This window comes from Corapipo altera, unplaced genomic scaffold (genome assembly GCF_003945725.1).
Source record: "Corapipo altera isolate COAL_440 unplaced genomic scaffold, ASM394572v1 180, whole genome shotgun sequence".
In the NCBI taxonomy this organism is placed as follows: domain Eukaryota; kingdom Metazoa; phylum Chordata; class Aves; order Passeriformes; family Pipridae; genus Corapipo; species Corapipo altera.
In genome coordinates this window covers 5354568-5373340 of record NW_020884915.1, presented here as the reverse complement: position 1 = coordinate 5373340, position 18773 = coordinate 5354568, and the positions used below count along the sequence as shown (strand labels likewise).

Below are 18773 nucleotides of genomic sequence, written 5' to 3'. Positions count from 1 at the left end.
TGTAGTGGATACAGAACTGCTGCTGTTACATCAAATAATAATAATGATTACTGTCATTGATAGATTTGTTGAAATTACTCATTCTTTATATGAGTACAGATGAGTATATATTAATTAGAAAATCAGTCCTCCGCTGAAATCAGGTATATTTTTATTATTTATTATAGTTTCATCTCATTAGCATATCTGTTATTTTGCTCTCAAAGGCATTAAATTTCATGACAGTGCATCATACCCAGGCCTGTGACCCTACTCAGCAACTGAACCCTTTCAACCAGCTGTTAATTGCTTCTCTATATTGCCATCAATATCTTTAAAGACTGAAACCAAAAATAATATACTTTAGGACTCAGTTGAAATTTAGAACCAAAGTTACTTGCATGGTCTAGGAATTGACCTTTGTTTTTCTAGATGAAGAGAGAAGTGTGAAATGAATTTTTCATACATGAAGTTGTTTATTTCCTGGAACTGTTCTTTAGAAATGTCTTCCACTTTCATGTCTTGCACAAGCCATTGTTTTTTAAACTTAAAAAAAAAAATCGAGTTTTAAACTTAAAAAATTCGAGTTTTCTTTTTGAAAAACACCAAAACAAAGTGTTTTGACACTTCTGAAGCTCCCCTTGCACCTTCTTTGGAGAGCAGGGTCAGACTCTGGATTTGAAGGCACTGAGTATAATAGCAAATATTCTCCTTGCAGTACCAGGCTCTTTAAGCTTCCAGAATAATCTTGTTGTCCATGGAGGTCAGTGAAGGAAAAATAACTATTGTTACAAGTGACAAGAGTGTGTTTGACGTGGTTGGTCCTCAGATTTTGTTGTTTTCCTTTAGGAAAGGAAAGGAAGGAGAGGCCAGTTGGGCTCTTTTGTACACTCTGTCTGGTGGGAGTCTGACTGTCCTCAGGTGAAGGGGGTCAGAAAATCATAGGGAATTTTGAGTTGGAAGAGACCTCTAAAGATGATCCAGTTCCAAGCCCCCATGGGCAGGAGTGTGGCTGGAAATTGGAGCTGATGCTGAGATCTGAGACTACAGTGAGGAAAAAAAGAACAGCAGGTCAGCCCTCAGAAGGGAGAAAAAGAAAGATTTCCCAAGACCCAGAAGACTGGGTAAGACTGTTTTTTAGGAAATAGCTGACCTGGCTGGATTTGAGGACTCATCTTCATTGGGGAGAGTTGCATAAATAAGTATGGTTTAATTTTACTCTACTTTAAAAATCACTTTGAGCTTTTTCTCTTTACAGATAAAGTCAGGTGATGTGCCTGTTACTGGTATAAAACCTGGTATTATAGGAGAGCTTTAAAGCCCTTGGGCTTTGGAAAATTTACACTAAGAAAAACTTTGTTGCACTTCTGTGTTCTGGCTGGGCTCACTAAGTTAGACCAGTCTGCAGAAAACTGGTCCCTCTGTCTTCTTTCCACAGCCTTTCTTTGAGTGCCAATAAACCAGACCTGAAATGAGCAATGCAAAGCAAAGGCCAAACCTCCCAGGAAGTTTTATATGACTTCAAAGCCTAAAAAACTTAAAGAACAGTGAAGGACTGGGTGGAAAAAGGAATATGGTTTAAATGAAGTGAGACAAATTATGCAGTCATAAAAGGTTTTTGAATCTTAATACAGTCAGAGATCACAATTCCTGCTTTCCCTCTCAGTGCATGAGGAAAGGTACCCACACAAATAATTTACTTTCTATACAGCATTGTAACCTCAACATTTTATTTTGATGCTCTTCATTTCAAAATAATACAATTACAAAACCATGGGGGTTTTTGGCTTGTTTGGAATTTTTTTTTTTTTCTTTCTAAGAGAGCTAAATGACATAATAATGGAAGTAAAACCAGTCTGTTTTGGTAGAATGAGACTTTTCTGGCATACCTAGATTCTTCTTAAGCTTGACAGCTCATTCTGTTTTAGGAGTAAGTGTCTTTTGGAGATATCCTCTGAAGTTATCTGTTCTCTCCATCAGTAGAAGGAATTGTTTGGGCTGCTTCTTTATCCCTGCTTTGTGATCCTGCAAATACAACAGTCATGCTTCAAAGTCTGAATCTTGGCATTTGAAAGACATTTTGGATTTGATATCTGGTATAAAATTTCTTCAGGGTAAAAGACCTGCTACATGGATTTATCTAATCCCACAATGTTATTTGCACACTTTTCCTGCAAAAAAAACCCCCAGCAAACAACAAAGAAGGCAATTTATTCTCCACAGTAATGTTTATGGAACTTTTTTTAAGTGGTGGAATATAGACTTTTAAAAGCCATTTTCTGAAGGGTATATTTTTAAAGGTTGTATTACTAAAAATCCATGAGGTAGGATAGCAATGTATTAATACAGACAATTTAATATTTAACTTTGGGGGAAGTTTTAAATCAGCAGAACTCTTCTGGGGTTTTTAGCCATCATTTCCAGCTGTGAAAAACTTGTATCTTTAATTGTTGTTTTCAGTTTTACAGAGTTTTTGGATCCATTCCAGCGGGTGATCCAGCCAGAAGAGATCTGGCTGTACAAAAATCCTCTGGTGCAATCAGACAACATCCCTACACGTCTCATGTTTGTAAGTACTAAAGGCTTGTTGGTCATTTGATGGCTGCAAACTTAAGAACACTTTCATTTGTTGAGCAGCAGGAAATCTTTTGAAAGCAGAGGGATGTTCCTTTAATTCTAAAGAGAACTATTTACCAAACCAGGGATGTCCAAAATGACAAAACGTAGCAAATCATGGGGAGTTTGTAAAAAGCAGCGTTGTCAGGTGGCTGAATTTATGACTGTTGATTTTTCAGTTTAAGAGTTAAGGTGGTTTTAGCTTAGAGGAAAGCTAGAGAAATGAGTGGAGAAGCTTTTTCAGTTAGCTGGTTGGGTGACCTGACAAAACCTTGCCATGCTTTTGTTGGGTTAAGTGCTTAAATTCTGAAATCCAGTTTGGTTTAGGTGTGTTAGACACTGAGATACTTGACTCCAAAGAGTCCTTTTATGAGGTGACCATGTATCCCAGCCTTCTAAGACAGAGGCTGAAGGCCTGCTTTTAAATTTGCCAACATGTTGTTTATATTGAATTAAGAAACAACTCTACTGTGGACTTTTTCAGCCTGGATGAATGAAAATATATGTTTTTCCTGAAATGGAAGAGAACTATGTAAAAAACCCCAAACAAATGAAAAACAAACAAGCAAAAACAAACCTCAAACCAAACGTTAAATTGTTGTGCTGGGAAAGGCTGAATTGGATTCTGTTGTTTTTCCTTATGCTGAGCATTACTTTGCTACATGATTTCTCTGATCTGTGTTTGTAACTGAAGAGTTCAGGAGCCAACAGTGAATCATTGCCCAGGGTTTGCTGCAGGTGGTGGAACTGTTTTTCAAATCAGTTGTGATAATCATTAGTCCATCCTCTTGTTCTCCAGGCAGTAGCCACTGGGAAGCACAATTTTGGGATATAACTGTAATACGTTTCCCTGTTGAGCACTTCCCAAAGCCAGCTTTTATAAACTTCATGGTGGGTGGGACTTCCAGGCAACTCTGTGTCAGCAACTTTTGCATGGACTGTGTGTTCCCTTTCTGGCTCAGGTTTTAAAAATATCAGTAACTCAGTGAACTGCTGCTGAAATTAAGAAATGGAGCTAATTTCTAGATTTTTTTTTAATTTTCTAATTTATGTAATTAAAAAGAAGAAAAATCCAACTCTAGCATTGATGACAAGCTTTCATTACCTAAACAATTTCTCACCACTAGTGTTGTACTCCAATATTGAAATGTATGGCTGTGGCTCACCAGGAGGTGAACTGCAGGATTAATTTATATGGGGAGAGATTTGAATTGAAGTGAAATGTTGTGAATACTCCAAACCGAAATCCAGATTGGATGAAGCTGACTCCTGCATGGGTAGCCAAGGATGGAAAGCTCTGAGCCTTGTTCTGTCTATCAGTGGATATTCCTTGTCTTGGAAAGTTTAAGGCACTGCCAACTTCCCTTGAGTGCATGGAAGTGTGTGGGAGTCCCTGTAACTTCAGCACCTCTCTGACTTGCCAGGATTTATAATAAATGAGAGAGATTTTTGCCCACGTTTCACAAAAGCCAGGAAAATGTTGGAATATTTCACTGCTGGAAAAAAAACCACCTTGCTGAAATGCAGTGAGGAGAGTATTGCTCATCAGAATGTTGCCAAATCTGTTAAAGAGATGAACCATACAGAATCTTTTTTGCAAAATAAAAAAAAAGGAGGCTTTAGCAAGCCAAGATTTCTTTGTATGTGCATTTTGCTGCAGAATAAAAAGCACCTTCCAGCTAATGCTTTTGTGTAAGGAACAGTGATGTGCTGCAGACATGAATAGTTCATTTCTCTCAAAAATTCACGTGCTTGTGAAATATGAGGAAATCTGCAGTTTTGCCAGGTTTCTGAAGATTGATTGGAAAGTGGTTTGGAACAAGCTGCCACTTGAATGCTATTCTTTGTTGATATTTTCTGCTGCTCCTGCATGTTCAAAAGATTTCTAACTCCATTAAACCACCACTGATATTGGCCTTGGCTGTATTTCGACGTGTTTTTCAACAGTGGGATGCAGATATCTTTCTTCTTTCCTTTCCTGATTGGCAATCCTTACTTTTTAGAAAGAAATTAGCAATTCCAGATTTTGCTTTAACTTTTTTTTGTGTTTCACTCTCTGTCTCTGAAAGCAGAAATCAAACTATTACTGAGGATGGAGAGAAGTGAACGTTTCTGAAGCACTATCGTGGCATTGGCATCTGAGCTTGAATCTCACACACACTGGAGACAGAAGGGAATTTTAAGTAGAAATGGTGCATCTTTTTGCACAAAACTTGATGCCTGCCTTTCTAAATGTAGATAAGGGGAGCAGACTCCAGACTGTGTTTTAATGTGTGTGGCTCGCTGGGTTAGATAATATTTTACAGATATAGGTGAGGGCAGCTGGTGCAAGATGCACAGCCAAAATAACAAATACAGTGCACTTTCATGTTGTTGCCTACTCAGATATTCTAAAAGCATAAAATGAGGACTGGGATTAATCTGTGTTATGAAAAGAAGATTGAGTCACACATCTTTTGTCATATCTGTCCTCTCTGGTTTTTATTTCAATGGGGGCTCTTCAAGAAGTAAGGCACTGTTCAGCCTCAGTAAAAATGACAATCTTACTTAAGCCCTGGCATCCCATGTGCCATTTACAGCTTAATTTTGGCCTTGTTTTTTTTTAAAAAAAGCAAACCCAAACAAACTAATAATCAAGAAAACAGTCATTTTCACTCTTCTTTAAGAGAATAAATGCTTTTGAAAGACTGGGATTTATTTTTGAACAAGTGTGCTGGTGAAGAGGTTTGTAGGGTCAAGAAAGGAATGGGTTAATTTAGGCTGGAACCAGCAGGAAGCATAAATACAAGTTGCTTTTCACCTCTGCAGCTGAAACTCTGAGACAGAAGGGACGATGGAAGGGCCAGTTGGGAACAAAATCCTAATTCCCATGGCAAGCTGGTAATGAAAAACTCCTTGGTACTGTGCTTGGGACAAACTCATGTGTCTCTCTGGAGAAAGGCAGTAAATACCTGCTCTGGGAGGCCAGACTGCAGCAGGCAGACACTGGCCCAAAATACCTTTTGGCTCCCATTTACAGTGAATCATCCCAGCCCAGACTGCTCTGTGATAAGAGCTGCTGTTCCTGGAAACCAGGGGTGTGCTTTGATGCACAGATGCCATCTCAGGTTCCTTGGAGGAGGAATCCTGCCCTGCAGTACTGACAATAAAACAATAAGGTTCTGCTTAACCAGGGACTGCACTTGTAGGTGCTCAGGTGTTGTTTTTCTGCTTTTGAACAAATTCAAGCAGTTTGCTCCACATCCAGCACTTGCAAACAAAAGGATCATAAAGACATGATTTTCCCAATGCATTCAAGAATGGCAGTTAAAAAGAAAACAAAAAGTAAGCTAAAGAACATTTTAAAATGCTGGGAAGTTGGTGCTGAAGTCTGTTGTGTTGAGGAGGATCCTGCTGAGCACACAGCCTGGATGGGCAGCAATGCTCAGTGTGGAAAAAATGTACAAGGTCTGTGTATGAATTTTGTGGGCATTATAGACTGTTACTTTTTCATTTGAGAAGCTGACACTTTAAATGCAGCTCTAGGCAATTACAAATCAATTATAACCCACGGCTGTGTTAGAATTTTAATGTGTTCGAAGACAAATCATCCCATTTTATTGAAGGTCAGGAGCTGGATAAAGATCATTCGGCTTCCCAGTTTAAATGGAGCTAACTGAAGCTAATTATTAATCAGCTGGACTGAAAGGGGATTGCTGCTCTCACACATGGTATTTGTTATCTCTTACAGGCCATTTCGTTCCTCACACCACTCGCAGTCATCTTTGTGGTGAAAATAATCCGTCGAACAGACAAGACTGAAATTAAAGAGGCTTTCTTAGGTAAAGTATGTCATACTTCAGAGATGGAAAATGTGTGATAGCTCTTGGAGATTGATTCCAACCGTGGTCTAAGCCTTGAAGAAAACCTTTCTCTGTTCCAGCCCATTACAGTAGTTTTCTGTGCAAGCCATCTCACAAAAGCCTTTGGTTTTAGGTGTGTTTCTAGATGGACAAATTCTATGCCTTAATTCCACAATCCAGCTAGCAAGGCCTGGAATTTGATCAGCAGAGACAAGTCCATCTGAGACACTGTTCAGATGGATATTTTTCTGTCACACCCCATCTATTACTTACCTCTTATTTATACTTGCAGCTCTTGTAAATTAAGGGTTTGACTGGGAAGTCCTGTGAGATTCAACTGCTTAGTGTAGGAATTTACACCTCTCATTGTTTCCTCTGAGCTTCTCAGTGAGTTTACTGTTACCCATTGCAAAATCCGTGATCTTGGCTCAGCTTTTCTAATTAAAAGCTGATCTTTCATCTTAAACTGCCCATGGAATTGGATATGCACTTTATCCTGGGCTGTGAACTGCAATGGCTTGTTTTGGATCAGGTCTGATTAAGGCTGTGGGCAGAAAATTCGAGCAGAGGAACAGGTAGACAATGGGGAGGGTAAGTCTTAAGCTGTTCCAGCTAATTCTGGCTCTGCCTGTCCTTTGAAGTATTAGTGATGCATGCCCAGATCTTTTTTACATAGATATTGCCAGAGACCAATATTGACTAAAGCACTTCCACTGGCGGAAGATACTTTGAAGCACTAAGAACTGCAAATGTTTTTGTTGGCATTATGTTTGAAATATGCATAGTTCTGAAATTGTTTTCCTGGCTAATTTACACTTTAATTTATTGGCCCTTACATAGTAAAACCAAAGCAATACTCAGCCTTGCCTTAGCTAGATGGGATGTAAATGGCATGATGTATCTGCCTGAGAAAAATCTTTCTGCACAAGGCTGCATTCCCTTAGCTCCTTCTTTCTCCAGCTGCTCTAGCACAAGTGTGAAATGATCCCAGTTTTGTTTTGGCTGCTGCCACTCGTTTGTAGTAAGTTCTGAAGTGTCTTACAGTGATATTTTCCTGACAAGTCCATTCAGTAGAAAAAACCCTTCATTCATAAAATGCACACAGTCACAGTTCTGAGCTTCCCCTCCCCCTTGTGTAAAGAATGAAAGGAACTTGGGGTAGTTTCTCCATCACTTATTCTCACCTTTTTGTTCTAAAAGCACTTTTTTTCCTGCTGTTTTGCCTTCTGATTTGACACCCTCTATAATGTCTAGGAGAAAACTTGCCAGCTTCCCCAGCACTCCTCTTGCTACGTAGACTTGGAGGAAACACCAGCCTTGATGTTCTGTTCAGTTTGTACCATAAGTGTGGAACTTCTTGTGGCTTATTTCTGTTCAAGTGTGCTCTGCATTAATAGGAGTCAGTGTATTAATGTGTCTGGTGATGTGAAGGTTCATTAGCTGTGGTGGAGCATTGCTGATTTGCAGAGATCTGGCAAATAATGTTCATGATGAATGATCAGGAAGTCCCTGCAAAGGAATTTCTCTGGGCATGACACGTAGAAGAAAGAAAAAAAGTTAAAAGCACGTGAAAATTCTTTGCCCCTCATACAGCCATTAATGCAGAGAAGGTGGTTCAGTGCACCAGGGGTAAGGAGGAGTTAAATTCCTACATGGAGATGCCCTTCAACCTTCCCTTGGAAGTCCCTAAATCTCTTACTGGCTGGATTATACAATGGGCAATATAAATATTTCCTAAAGGGAACAAAATGAGAGCAAATTGAATTTATCATCCTACAGTCACACTGTCATTTGATCCCTCGATTGTCATCGTGAGGAATATTCAACAGTGAAAGTGTGGTTCAGTCAGGGGTGCAATGAATAATCAAGACAAAGCTCAGCAAAAAGAGTAAATTATACTGCAAGTTTTCCAAAGTATTTTTTAAAAGGGGAATTTAGTGCTGTGACCTTGCTGGTCACGTGCATTTGATTATGTGGAAAATTTCCCTCATGCAATTACCATCAAAAACTGAGACAAAACAACTGAGGGGGGAAAAAAGAGCGTGGAATTGAGTGGTCACTGTGAGCAGAGGTGGAAAGAGGAAGACTTTTTTTGACAATATGAGTGTCTCTAGGATTGAGTTGTTCTTTTATTTTTGCTGGCAGCTATTGCTATAATCTGAGAAAACCCTTATTTTTGCTTTGACGAAGGACCTACTTTTTTTTTTTTAAACTTTAAAAATAGATGCTATGACACACATTTTTATGATCTATAGCATCCTCAGGCAAAGATTTTATGGGTGAGTGCTGCTGAAGTGCAGCATCTGGGGCAGCAGCCCAATGAGAAAATAGCTCATGGAGCTGTCAGAATCCAAAGTTACATTACTGTAATGTTTTCCTGCAAATTAGAGATTTACCTAGTAACTTTTTTCTGATGGGAAATAAAATTCAGTGGCCCTTATTTTGTAACAGAGAGCTATGGTGTGGACTGCAAAATTAAATCAGTTTTAACCCAAAAGGAGTCTATATGCTAGATCCAAGTGCCCCTGAAATCCAGGCAGGGATCTCCACAGGCTTGAGATGAGGTTCTTCAGAAAGTCTACAGACTTGACATGCAACTACAAATAAAAAAGATGATTCAGTCCTACCTGGTAGGTAGGTTCCTGTTTATTACTCCAATTTTATTAGAAAAATTGGTTAATCCTGGGAGCAAATGTTAGGGGAAAACATGGAGATTTTTATTCATAACATCCACATCCTTTCAAAAGGAAAATAAAAAAGTCATCCAGTTCTAGTTTTAGTCAAAAGTCAATTCTTAGCTTGAAATTGGACTGTTTAATATATATATACATGAGCACACATACACATATGTGTATATATATATATATGTTACATATAGGTCTATACAGGAATTCTCCTTGACCCAAAGAGCCTAAGTTTTCCACCTGGTAAATTACAAACCTAAAAAATTGCAAACCCACAGTGCTTTATTCTCTGATTTTTTTCCCATTTGGTGGTTTATGCCTGTGCAAATGGCATGACAGGAGAGCTGGCTTTGTGTGGGAAAATAAGATTTCTCAAGAGTAAAAGCAGAACAAAGTAAGTCATGATTATTATGATGCTTTGGGGTCTGTTCTTAGTCTGGGTAATAAGTAAAACAGAAGGCTGCAAAGATCAGTCAGTTTTCAGTCCAGCAAAGGTTTCTGTCTGGGAATCAAATGCTGTAATGCTGCAATTTATTGCTTGGTATTTAGGTTGTTATTGTTCTGTTTGTTCATTCTGTTTTGTAGCTGTTTCCTTGGCTCTAGCTCTGAATGGTGTCTGCACAAATACAATTAAATTAATAGTGGGAAGGTAAGTCTTGTCATGTTATAAATGATAGCTTTAAATATTAAGATGAATGGAGACAGGTTGACAACTACAATACATCTTAATAAATAGTCGGCTGCTGTTCCCAAAGGTGTGGAGATGGAATAGGCCCCTGAGAGGTTGTTTTTTATGTGGTGCAGGTGTTGTACAACTCCATTCTGTGACATCCCACTGGGGTAGGAATCCATGCCCTCATGTTTTGTTATTTTTTTGAGGATCTGGCAGATCCAGACAGGTGAGGAGTTCGAAAGGAACGGTGTGAGCTAAAAAAAAGTTCATTAAATTGACAACACAGAAGGGGGAAGAGTCACAGCATATGGGAGTTGAGATGCCAGTGCCCCTTGTCTGATTAAGTGGAAATCAGTTGAGTCTCTGTGTAACCCAGTGCCTGCATTTTGTGAGAAGCATATTAGTGAGTGTGGGATTTCCAGGAGACACCAACATCCATGGCAGAACAAACCTTGGAGTGAAGCAATAAATGAACTCCTAGGCAGGGGCCATTTTTTTAAACATAAAGTTGAAGGACGGGTTCAGAAAAAATATAGCAAACAAAACTCCCTGAAAAGTGATTTTTAAGGTATTTTTTGGCTCTTTATCAAATTTTGAATAATTTCAGCTGAAAAATACGTATTTGACTTGAATTCATAGACTATTTAATAGATTCCAATGCTGCTTTTGTTGTTGACCTCTTTCACAGCACTGAGGGAGCAGTATTTGGTTTCTGATGAACCCTCTCTGCTGTGGTATTGATGCCATGACAGTAATGGTATTTGGTGCTTTTATTTTAAGAGTGTTTTTGAAAATAATTCAGAATCCATTTTGCTCATTTTGCCTGCACCCCAAGCCAGCTGGTGGCTCTCTCATCTTGTCTCTGAATCTGTGATTATTCCCTTTACTTTTTTAGGGGGTTTATTAGCTCAGGATCAGGATGACACCAGTCAAACCAGCTCAGAGCTGGGTCACAGGAAACTCAGAGGTTTGTTTAATGCACTTAGTCAGCATCAAGGCTGGTATTAGAATTTGGTGGTTGTTCTGGTGCCAGCCTTGTAGCCTCAGTTGTAGTCCTGGATGTGTTGGCAAGACTTGTGAGAATTTGTGAGTCATTCCATTGCCTGGCTCTGTCACTGGGGTGCTGTGCAAGGTTGATCACCAGGCAAGAGCAACCCTGCATGGGTGTTTTTAGAGACAGCTCCCACTTTCATGCTGTGCTAGAAGCTTCCCTATGAGAGCTTGCCTGCAAACAATGTGACCTTGAGTTGACAGACATGGTTTAGTGGTGGATTTGGCAGGGTTAGGTTTGCTCTTGAACTCCGGGGTCTTCAGGGTCTTTTCCAACCCAAATGACTCTGTGATTCCTGTTGCTGTGTTAGAGCTGGAGGGAATGAACTCTGTATGTAATGAGCAGTAAATGTAATAATCACTTTGAGGTTTATCTGTTACTACAGCTTTTATATTTTTAATATCCATGGTGTTTTTTGTAGACCGCGTCCCGATTTCTTTTACCGCTGCTTTCCAGATGGAGTCATGAACTCGGAAATGCACTGCACAGGTGATCCAGATCTGGTGTCTGAAGGCAGAAAAAGCTTTCCCAGTATCCATTCTTCCTGTAAGTTCATTTAAATACAGTGCCTCTTCTGTAAAAAGCTGTCCTTTCTGTACTTTGGAGTTGCTCTTTTGCTGTTCGATAATTAACCTGATTTTGGCTGGAGGGGTCTGCACTTCTGACTTTGCTCTCCACTCTCAGAAATTTCCTTCTGGAAATCAAGTTGTGAGCCTTTCTTACCTTGAGAACCATCTGACTTCACTGGGAGCCATAGGAGGACTGTCAGTAGAGTGTAACCCTGTTCAAGGTTACAGAACACAGTGGGATCCTGAGGGGTGTCTGTTCCCCAGTGCAGACCTTTGAATGCAACCTTTGTCTATATATTACATATTTATTTTTTTATATTCTGTTGAGGTATGAAGTAGGACAGTACAGTCATTTGTCACTTTTGGCTTTGAGGTGCTCCTCAGTTTAGGTCTGATGGTTTGATCACTTATTCCCAGTTTATCCTTTATCTTGACAGACATGTAGGTGGCCTCATAAAAACCCATCTGTGTGATTTAATGAGTTGTATTAACATAGATGTTTGCAAAGGTTCCTTCCTCTGTCTTAAAGAGTTTACTTCCAGGATGTTTCATATCAAGTGTCTAATAAAACTTCTTTTCATCAGTAAAATAATTTGATTGCTGTGAGGTTGGTTGGGTTCTTTGGCCAGGATTGTTTGTTGCCTTCTGGTGTTCTGTTGCTGAGAACTGTAAGTTGTATCTATGGAATTTGTTTTTCTGATCTTTTTTCAAAGTAGTAACTTCAAATTGCCTAATTGTGCAGAACTACATTATAAACAAGTTGGGTAATGAGATGAAGGAAATTGTAAGTTAATCTTGATTCCTTTTTCTTGTTTGAGTGCTAGAAATGGATAAGAGAGCAATAAATGTTTGTGGATTAGCTCTATAGTTCTAAACCACAAAACAACTTAGCTGTCTCAAATTTTGTTTGTAAACTTTGATTACATTAGAAGGACAATATCAACTGCAGCTGCTTGAACTGCTCAGCTGTTTGAAGACTGATGTTGTAATACCTAAATCTCTGACAAGCCTTAAAATCCACACGTATTTTAGTCTCATAACAGAGAAGGAAACCTTTAATTTGTCTTTAATTTGGCAGTCTGGCAGTGCTAATCCCTGCTTCGTCTGTGCAGCAAAATTATTTACATAACCAGGATTGTCAGTATTATTGTATCAAGAATAGTTTATAGTTGTGACCATACATTTAGTTTCTTGATGTTTCCTCATCCCCACTAGATTAAAGATTGAAAAGGGAAAAAAATATGATGGAAAGCATGCAATTATACTACCTTCCCAGACCTATGAAGCAATGAGGATGTTTGGGATATAATAGTTCGTGTTTGTAAATTCTTCCATAATTCTGCACTTTCTTATCTCAATTTTAAAAAGCTGTCCTTCCTGTCTTCTTAACATGTAGATGTTTTTGAACTTTCCTGTCATAAAGTCAGTCCAAAATTTTTTTCATGGCTCCTTTCTCCTCCCTTCAGCATAAGATTGCTACTACATCAAATGCAGGAGTTTGATTCTTCACATTTGTCATCTGTTCTCTGTGTGTGGTGGAATTAATGAAAAAGCATCAAAAAATATTTTTTTTGTTTGTTTGTTTCTGTTACTGTTTGAGGGATTTTTTTTTTTTCTATTTTCATGACTGGAGAAATGTAAGTGGGGAGGATGAGAGCTGACATAAACTATAATACCTCTCTTGGAATGATAGTTCCAAGTAGTCCACTGCAGTTTGGTGTTTCCTACTTGAACACACGAGGAAAATAAATCACCAGTAAGAGCTGCCAGGCAGCTCATAAAGTGAAGTTAGAGGCTTCAGTCAAGAGCCATTTTCATCTTCAAAGCATTTTCTCTCAAGGCATTTCTTGGATAGGCTGTCAATCAAATGCTTTGTCATAACAGAATCTAAAACCTCATCCATGCAAAATGAGGCCCTTACCGGGAAGGTCTGGGGTGCTGTGAATGTTGTGCTGTGAGGATGTGACACAGGGATGTGTATGGAGAGGGACAACACTGACTCTCTCAGATGGCCTGGCCTGACCCTGTGCACTCCTTAAAAATGTTGTGAACTGCCTGTTACCACTTGGAGAGTCATAGAATCATAGTCATAGAAGCAGTTGGGTTGGAAGGGACCTCTGAGATCATCAAGTCCAACCCTTGATCCAACCCCGCTGTGGTTCCCAGCCCATGGCACTGATGCCACATCCAGTCGTATCTTAAAAACCTCCAGGAATGGAGAATCCACCACTTCCCTGGGCAGCCCATTCCAATGGCTGAGCACCCTCTCTGCAAAGAAATTCTTTCTGATATCCAACCTAAACCTCCCCTGGCACAGCTGAAGACTGAACCCTCCTGTCCTACTGCTGCTTCCTGGGAAAAGAGACCAACCCCCAGCTGGCTCCCCCCTCCTGTCAGGGAGTTGCAGAGAGTGAGGAGGTCTCCCCTGAGCCTCCTCTTCTCCAGGCTGAACAGCCCCAGCTCCCTCAGCCTCTCCTCTTAGGACTTGTGCTCAAAACCCTTCACCTTTGCCCTGAAGGAGGGTGTGTTCTCCTTATCAGAGCACAGATGATTTTCTTGGCTTCATCTCCCCGTGCCAAGGACTGCACATAAGATAAATCAGAAAAGTGCATGGAGCACTCACTCCTGTTTTGATGCCAGCTGTAGTTCCCTAAGCTTTTAACTGTGATGATTTTGGCTTAGAATATGGACCCAAATCATCCTTCCAAGTTGGTGACTCCAGGTTTTGGGTACAGAACTCTAACTCAGAGGAGTAAAGACCTGACCTGTCACATTTAAACTGAAACTTTGACCTGGATTTCACCTGTATAAATGAGGGCAGACAACCAGTAGCAAGCAAAAATGTGCTGCTTAAGTAGTGGGTGTTTATGTTATAGTTTAATGAATGAGTCTTGACTTATTGCCAAAACCAGGACAACTTCATGGTTAGATCAGACCTTAAATATTTGTTTATGTTCGCATGTTTCTAGAACAGTAAGGAGACAAAAAAATTAAGGAACTAGACATCATGTTGTTTACAGAGAAAGGGTTTATCCAGAGACCTGTTTCATACCTCAGCTCAACAAGGAAGAGACCATTTTAATGTAAATATAGATTTGCAACAGCTGCAAACCCTCCAGTGTGGTTTTCTGACCTGCTTGCCATGTAAACAGTCTCTGAATGGCTTCTCTCCTGAAGTTTTTTAGAAAAAATGTGGCAACTCAGCAATACAGAATTGCTTCAAATATTGTTCAGTAAAATGGGCTGTTCAGGTTAAAAGAAAAACTGAACTCCTAGAGAGGCAGATAATCTTCTATGCTGCCATTTCTGCAGTAGTGAAGTCCCTGTACAAGCAACTGTGGGTAAATAATAGTAGCACAACACATTTTGTTTAGAAACACCAAAAATCCTGTGGGAATGAAATGCCAAAGTCTTGACCCTGTTTTGCTTTCTTAGAGGAAGTGATTAATTTATCATGATAAAACTCCCTTTAGGCTCTTACTCTGCTCACAGATTGCAATTGCCAGTCTTGGCTTCAGCTTTGTTTAGTGACTATTTTTAAATGTGTTATTTCTGAATTGGTCAGAACTATTTAAGCTATATTTTTCAGTTAAGGGGTTGCTGCCTTAAATTAGAGGAAGCTGCATGAAAATGGTTTTGGTACCTTTGTACTGAAGGAAAAAATAGTGGCTTGGTGAGAGTTTAATTTAACCTCCTCGGAGCCTGTGCTGCTTATTATTTGTCTCTTCTCCTTTTCCTGGCTGCCACTGAGAAGAGTTGGGATGAACTTCCCCCAGTAAAGGACTTTGCAGTTCCCTGTGTTGAACTTCAGGAGATCCCAGAAAGAAAGATCCCAGTTGGTATGAATGGATTTCACATCAAATGACTGGAAACCAAACTCAATAAAAATTAATCACTTGAAAAACACAGTGGCTGCAGAGATAATTGAACTTACAATTTCCTGTTGGATAGGAGAGACTTATGGGGAAAAAAGAAATCAACTAAAAATTAGCATTTTCTGTATAGAAGTGCTAGCAGCCAAATAAATAAAATAGTTGTGATTTTATTTTTGTAGCTGCAATTTAGTTACTTAAATTAGTTTGAAAAGTTTACTTTTCCCTAAATTGTGCCATTGATTTTTTTATTTCTTTTTTTAAAGAGAAATCTTTATAGACTCTAGAGATTTCTTTTTACATGGAAAAAAAGTAGAGTTTTGAAGAACTTATTTTGTGATAACATCTCAATTTTGTTTGTACAGTTCCAGAGTGGATGTTAACACAGAGCTATACAAGAGCTCTTATTTCTTGTGTGGGTGTTTTTGTTTTTCTTCTTCGTGTTATTGGCTCAAAGAGGTTTGTAGTGATTACTGTTTAGTGTAGCTGAAAAAATCAGAGAATTTAATCAGAAATCTGAAATGAAGAATGTAATCAGTGTGGAGACAAGAACATTGATATGTTATGACACATGTTTTTTAATTACCTCCTTGATGAATGAAGGTGTCTTGATCCATTTGAGAAAATAATGGCCTTTTAAAAGTGAAGAAGAAAATTATTTTCTCTGCCTTTCGAGTATAGTTTAGTCTTATCTCACAGCCCTCACAGACAAGATGCTAAATAATATGTAAAAACCCAACTATTATGTATTGTTGACCCCATTTTCGTAAGGAATTTTTGTTTTCCAAAGAAACAGTTCCTGTCACTGTTTATTTTTTAATAAATGGCACTTTTTATACAATTAAAATCTAGGTAGTAATATGTCAGTGCCAATGGAAGCGAAGTTTGCAGTGGCCAGATTGTCATGATTGTAAGTGGTTGTAACATCCTGAAGAATTGATTTTTCCCAGTTTCATTGTTCAGGATGAGCCTTTGCAGGTATAAACTCATCAAAGTAAACATCCATTTCCAACATGGGGCATAATCTCACTATGCTCAAAAACCTCTGCCAGAACTGCACTGCCTGAAGAATTCTAATCTATTAATAGTCAGAATTACTACATCAAAGAAGTTTGCAGCAAACAGGGTTAATGGGAGCAGTGGTCTGGGAATTAGGTTCTTAACACCTACTGTGCACTTTAATAGGGTGTTAAGGAAACACTACCAGTGGAGCATGTTACACATTGTAGATTCTGTTTGTGTTAAAATGGGGATGTGCACTTTATAAGAGTACTGATGGCCTAAGAAAGGAAGTACAAACAGCAGTAGGAAAAAAGTAATTGGTTACCCTTTTCTTCTGGCATAATAAATCGGATTAGATCCTCAGGCCAGTGCTGAAGAGTAATTTCCTGCTTTCAGTAGCCAGATTCCATTATGAATAACAGCAATAATTGCTCATTCTGTTGTAGCAAGCTTAAATATAAGGAAATTTTTTCTTTAGAATTCCCTCATCCTTTCTCTGAATAAAGAGAGAGGAATCCCAGCTGATTTTTTTCACCTCAAAAATGTTCCTTGTGAGCAAGGTCCACTCCCAAATCCTGCAGATATTCCTGCTCTACCTTTCCCCCTCAACACTGACATATTTCCCACAAGTGGAGTTTCTAAGTTGGCTTCTTAGGACTGCTCTTTATTAAGGCTCCTCACAGAACAAAAAGTCTCCACTAGAAAACCAGCAGTCCTGTTGGTGTCTGGATTTGCTGGTTGTCACTGAAAGCAGGTGGCAGTGGGGGAAATGACCATGGACATTATCAGCCTCATTCCATGCCTTGTCCAGGAATGGTACTTTACCCAACTTTGGAGCCAGTTCCCTTATCCAGAAGAGAGAAGGTGAATGCCGAATGTCTCTTCTTCATCCTTTTCCCAAGAATCAGCAGTTCATTCCCACAAGCTCTCACTAGTTTAAGTATAAACTGGCTCAGGAGCCAGTTTTTCAAGCAGCGATAATGCACATTGTGATAAACAAGGTGGCTGTTTCTCTGGGTATTTTCTTCTATGAAAATATATCTTTTCCATGAAAAGACAGAGCCATACAGGTATGTTATCCATCTTTGCCAGTGCTTGCCACTTATCTGTGTGAGAATTTACCACAGGTGGGAAGAAAGGCCCTTATCCTTCCCTCATTTCATCTGCAGACAGTAGGCTTGCTGCCAAGCCTGGTAAGAGCTCTTTGCCCCTCACCAGCAACCAGCCTTCTTCATTAAAGTGACTAAAACAGATGAAGGATGAAGTGTTACAGCTCTCTGCTCTCTCTAGAAAAATTCATCAGAGCTTCTTGAAGAAAAGCTGAAAGTAAAACGTTATTTAGCAATACCAAAGACTGCATGAAAAATCAGAATTATGTCAGCTGAGCCTGTTGCTTTCTTGGTCTCAGGACTGAGATTTGCTGGTTTACAATCCACTGTAATTTGTGATTCACACAGAATATCAAAGAGGGATTTATGTGTGCTCTTCGTTTTGTTTGTTTGTTTTTCCTAATCTGGAGGCCAAACCGTGCAGGAAGAGTAGAGTGAGACTTCAGAGGAGAGGAAGCAAAAACAGGGAATCATCTTAAATCCTGAGTCATTAATGAGGAATACAGTGAATGATTCTGTGGGTCAGCATGATTCTTCCTCAAAAGCTGGAGAGCTGAAGTTAAAGAAAGTGAACTGGAAATATGAGTAAATCTCTGAGTTTAACTTCAAGAAACCAGTTTTTTCCAGCAGTTACTGCTGTTCCTTGATCATTATAGCTGTTCAAATTGCTTTCATTTGTGTAGGGAAGAAGCTTAATTACCTCACAGTCTGATTTTTCCTTTTCTTTTGCCTATCTTCAACTTTTTAAGCTGAGTTTAAGGTATATGCTTGATTTCCCAGCCTGCAGAAGACTTCATGGTGAAGCTGTAGACTTCAGCTATATGTAAAGATCAGATCATTGTTCTTCTGCCTGACCTTTTCAGTTAAAAGGATGTGGAGTCACACCAGAGATCTAAAGATCAATTTTCATCTGCGAACTGCAGTGACAGCTCTTCTCTCCAGTGAAATGGGGCAGAAAGCTCAAGTCTGATTGGAAAATGGATGGCTGGTAACTCAGAGGAGGCTGGCACATCAGATTCTGACCATTTTTGGGGAAGGAGCCTCACTCCAGCACTGGCAAATATTGAGATTCCTTGAAATTCCCATTGCAGCACAGCACTGACACACATCACACTCCAGGACCCATTCTATGTGGTTTTGTGTGGCATTTCTGTATAAAAACAACCCAAATATAGAGATGTTTCTAAATCAGGTGTGTTTTTAGCTCTTCCTCAATAATATATCTTTCAGCCTGGAGTTTTCTTTAAGGTGGATCACCTCAACAGTGGGCTGATTGAGGCAGCACTCGGGAGGTAGGACAGGCTGGGATGAGAAGCAGGTAAACAGCCCAAGTAAAACCTTGGCTTGGTTGCATGTTCGTTGTATTCACTGCATAA

The 18773-nt window shown here is 39.3% G+C and overlaps 1 protein-coding gene across 2 annotated transcripts in view; it reads left to right on the top strand.

Moving 5' to 3' along the window:
- The window catches only part of PLPP4 (phospholipid phosphatase 4), a 53273-nt gene that overhangs the window by 15758 nt on the left and 18742 nt on the right, over nt 1-18773 (top strand). Inside the window, exons 2-5 of one of the 2 annotated variants that reach the window (XM_027655305.1) lie at nt 2440-2548; nt 6326-6416; nt 9707-9770; nt 11267-11391. In XM_027655305.1, the coding sequence (XP_027511106.1) occupies nt 2440-2548; nt 6326-6416; nt 9707-9770; nt 11267-11391 (389 nt within the window). The remainder of the gene's footprint in view (nt 1-2439; nt 2549-6325; nt 6417-9706; nt 9771-11266; nt 11392-18773) is intronic. The other variant, XM_027655306.1, reaches the window with a different exon arrangement.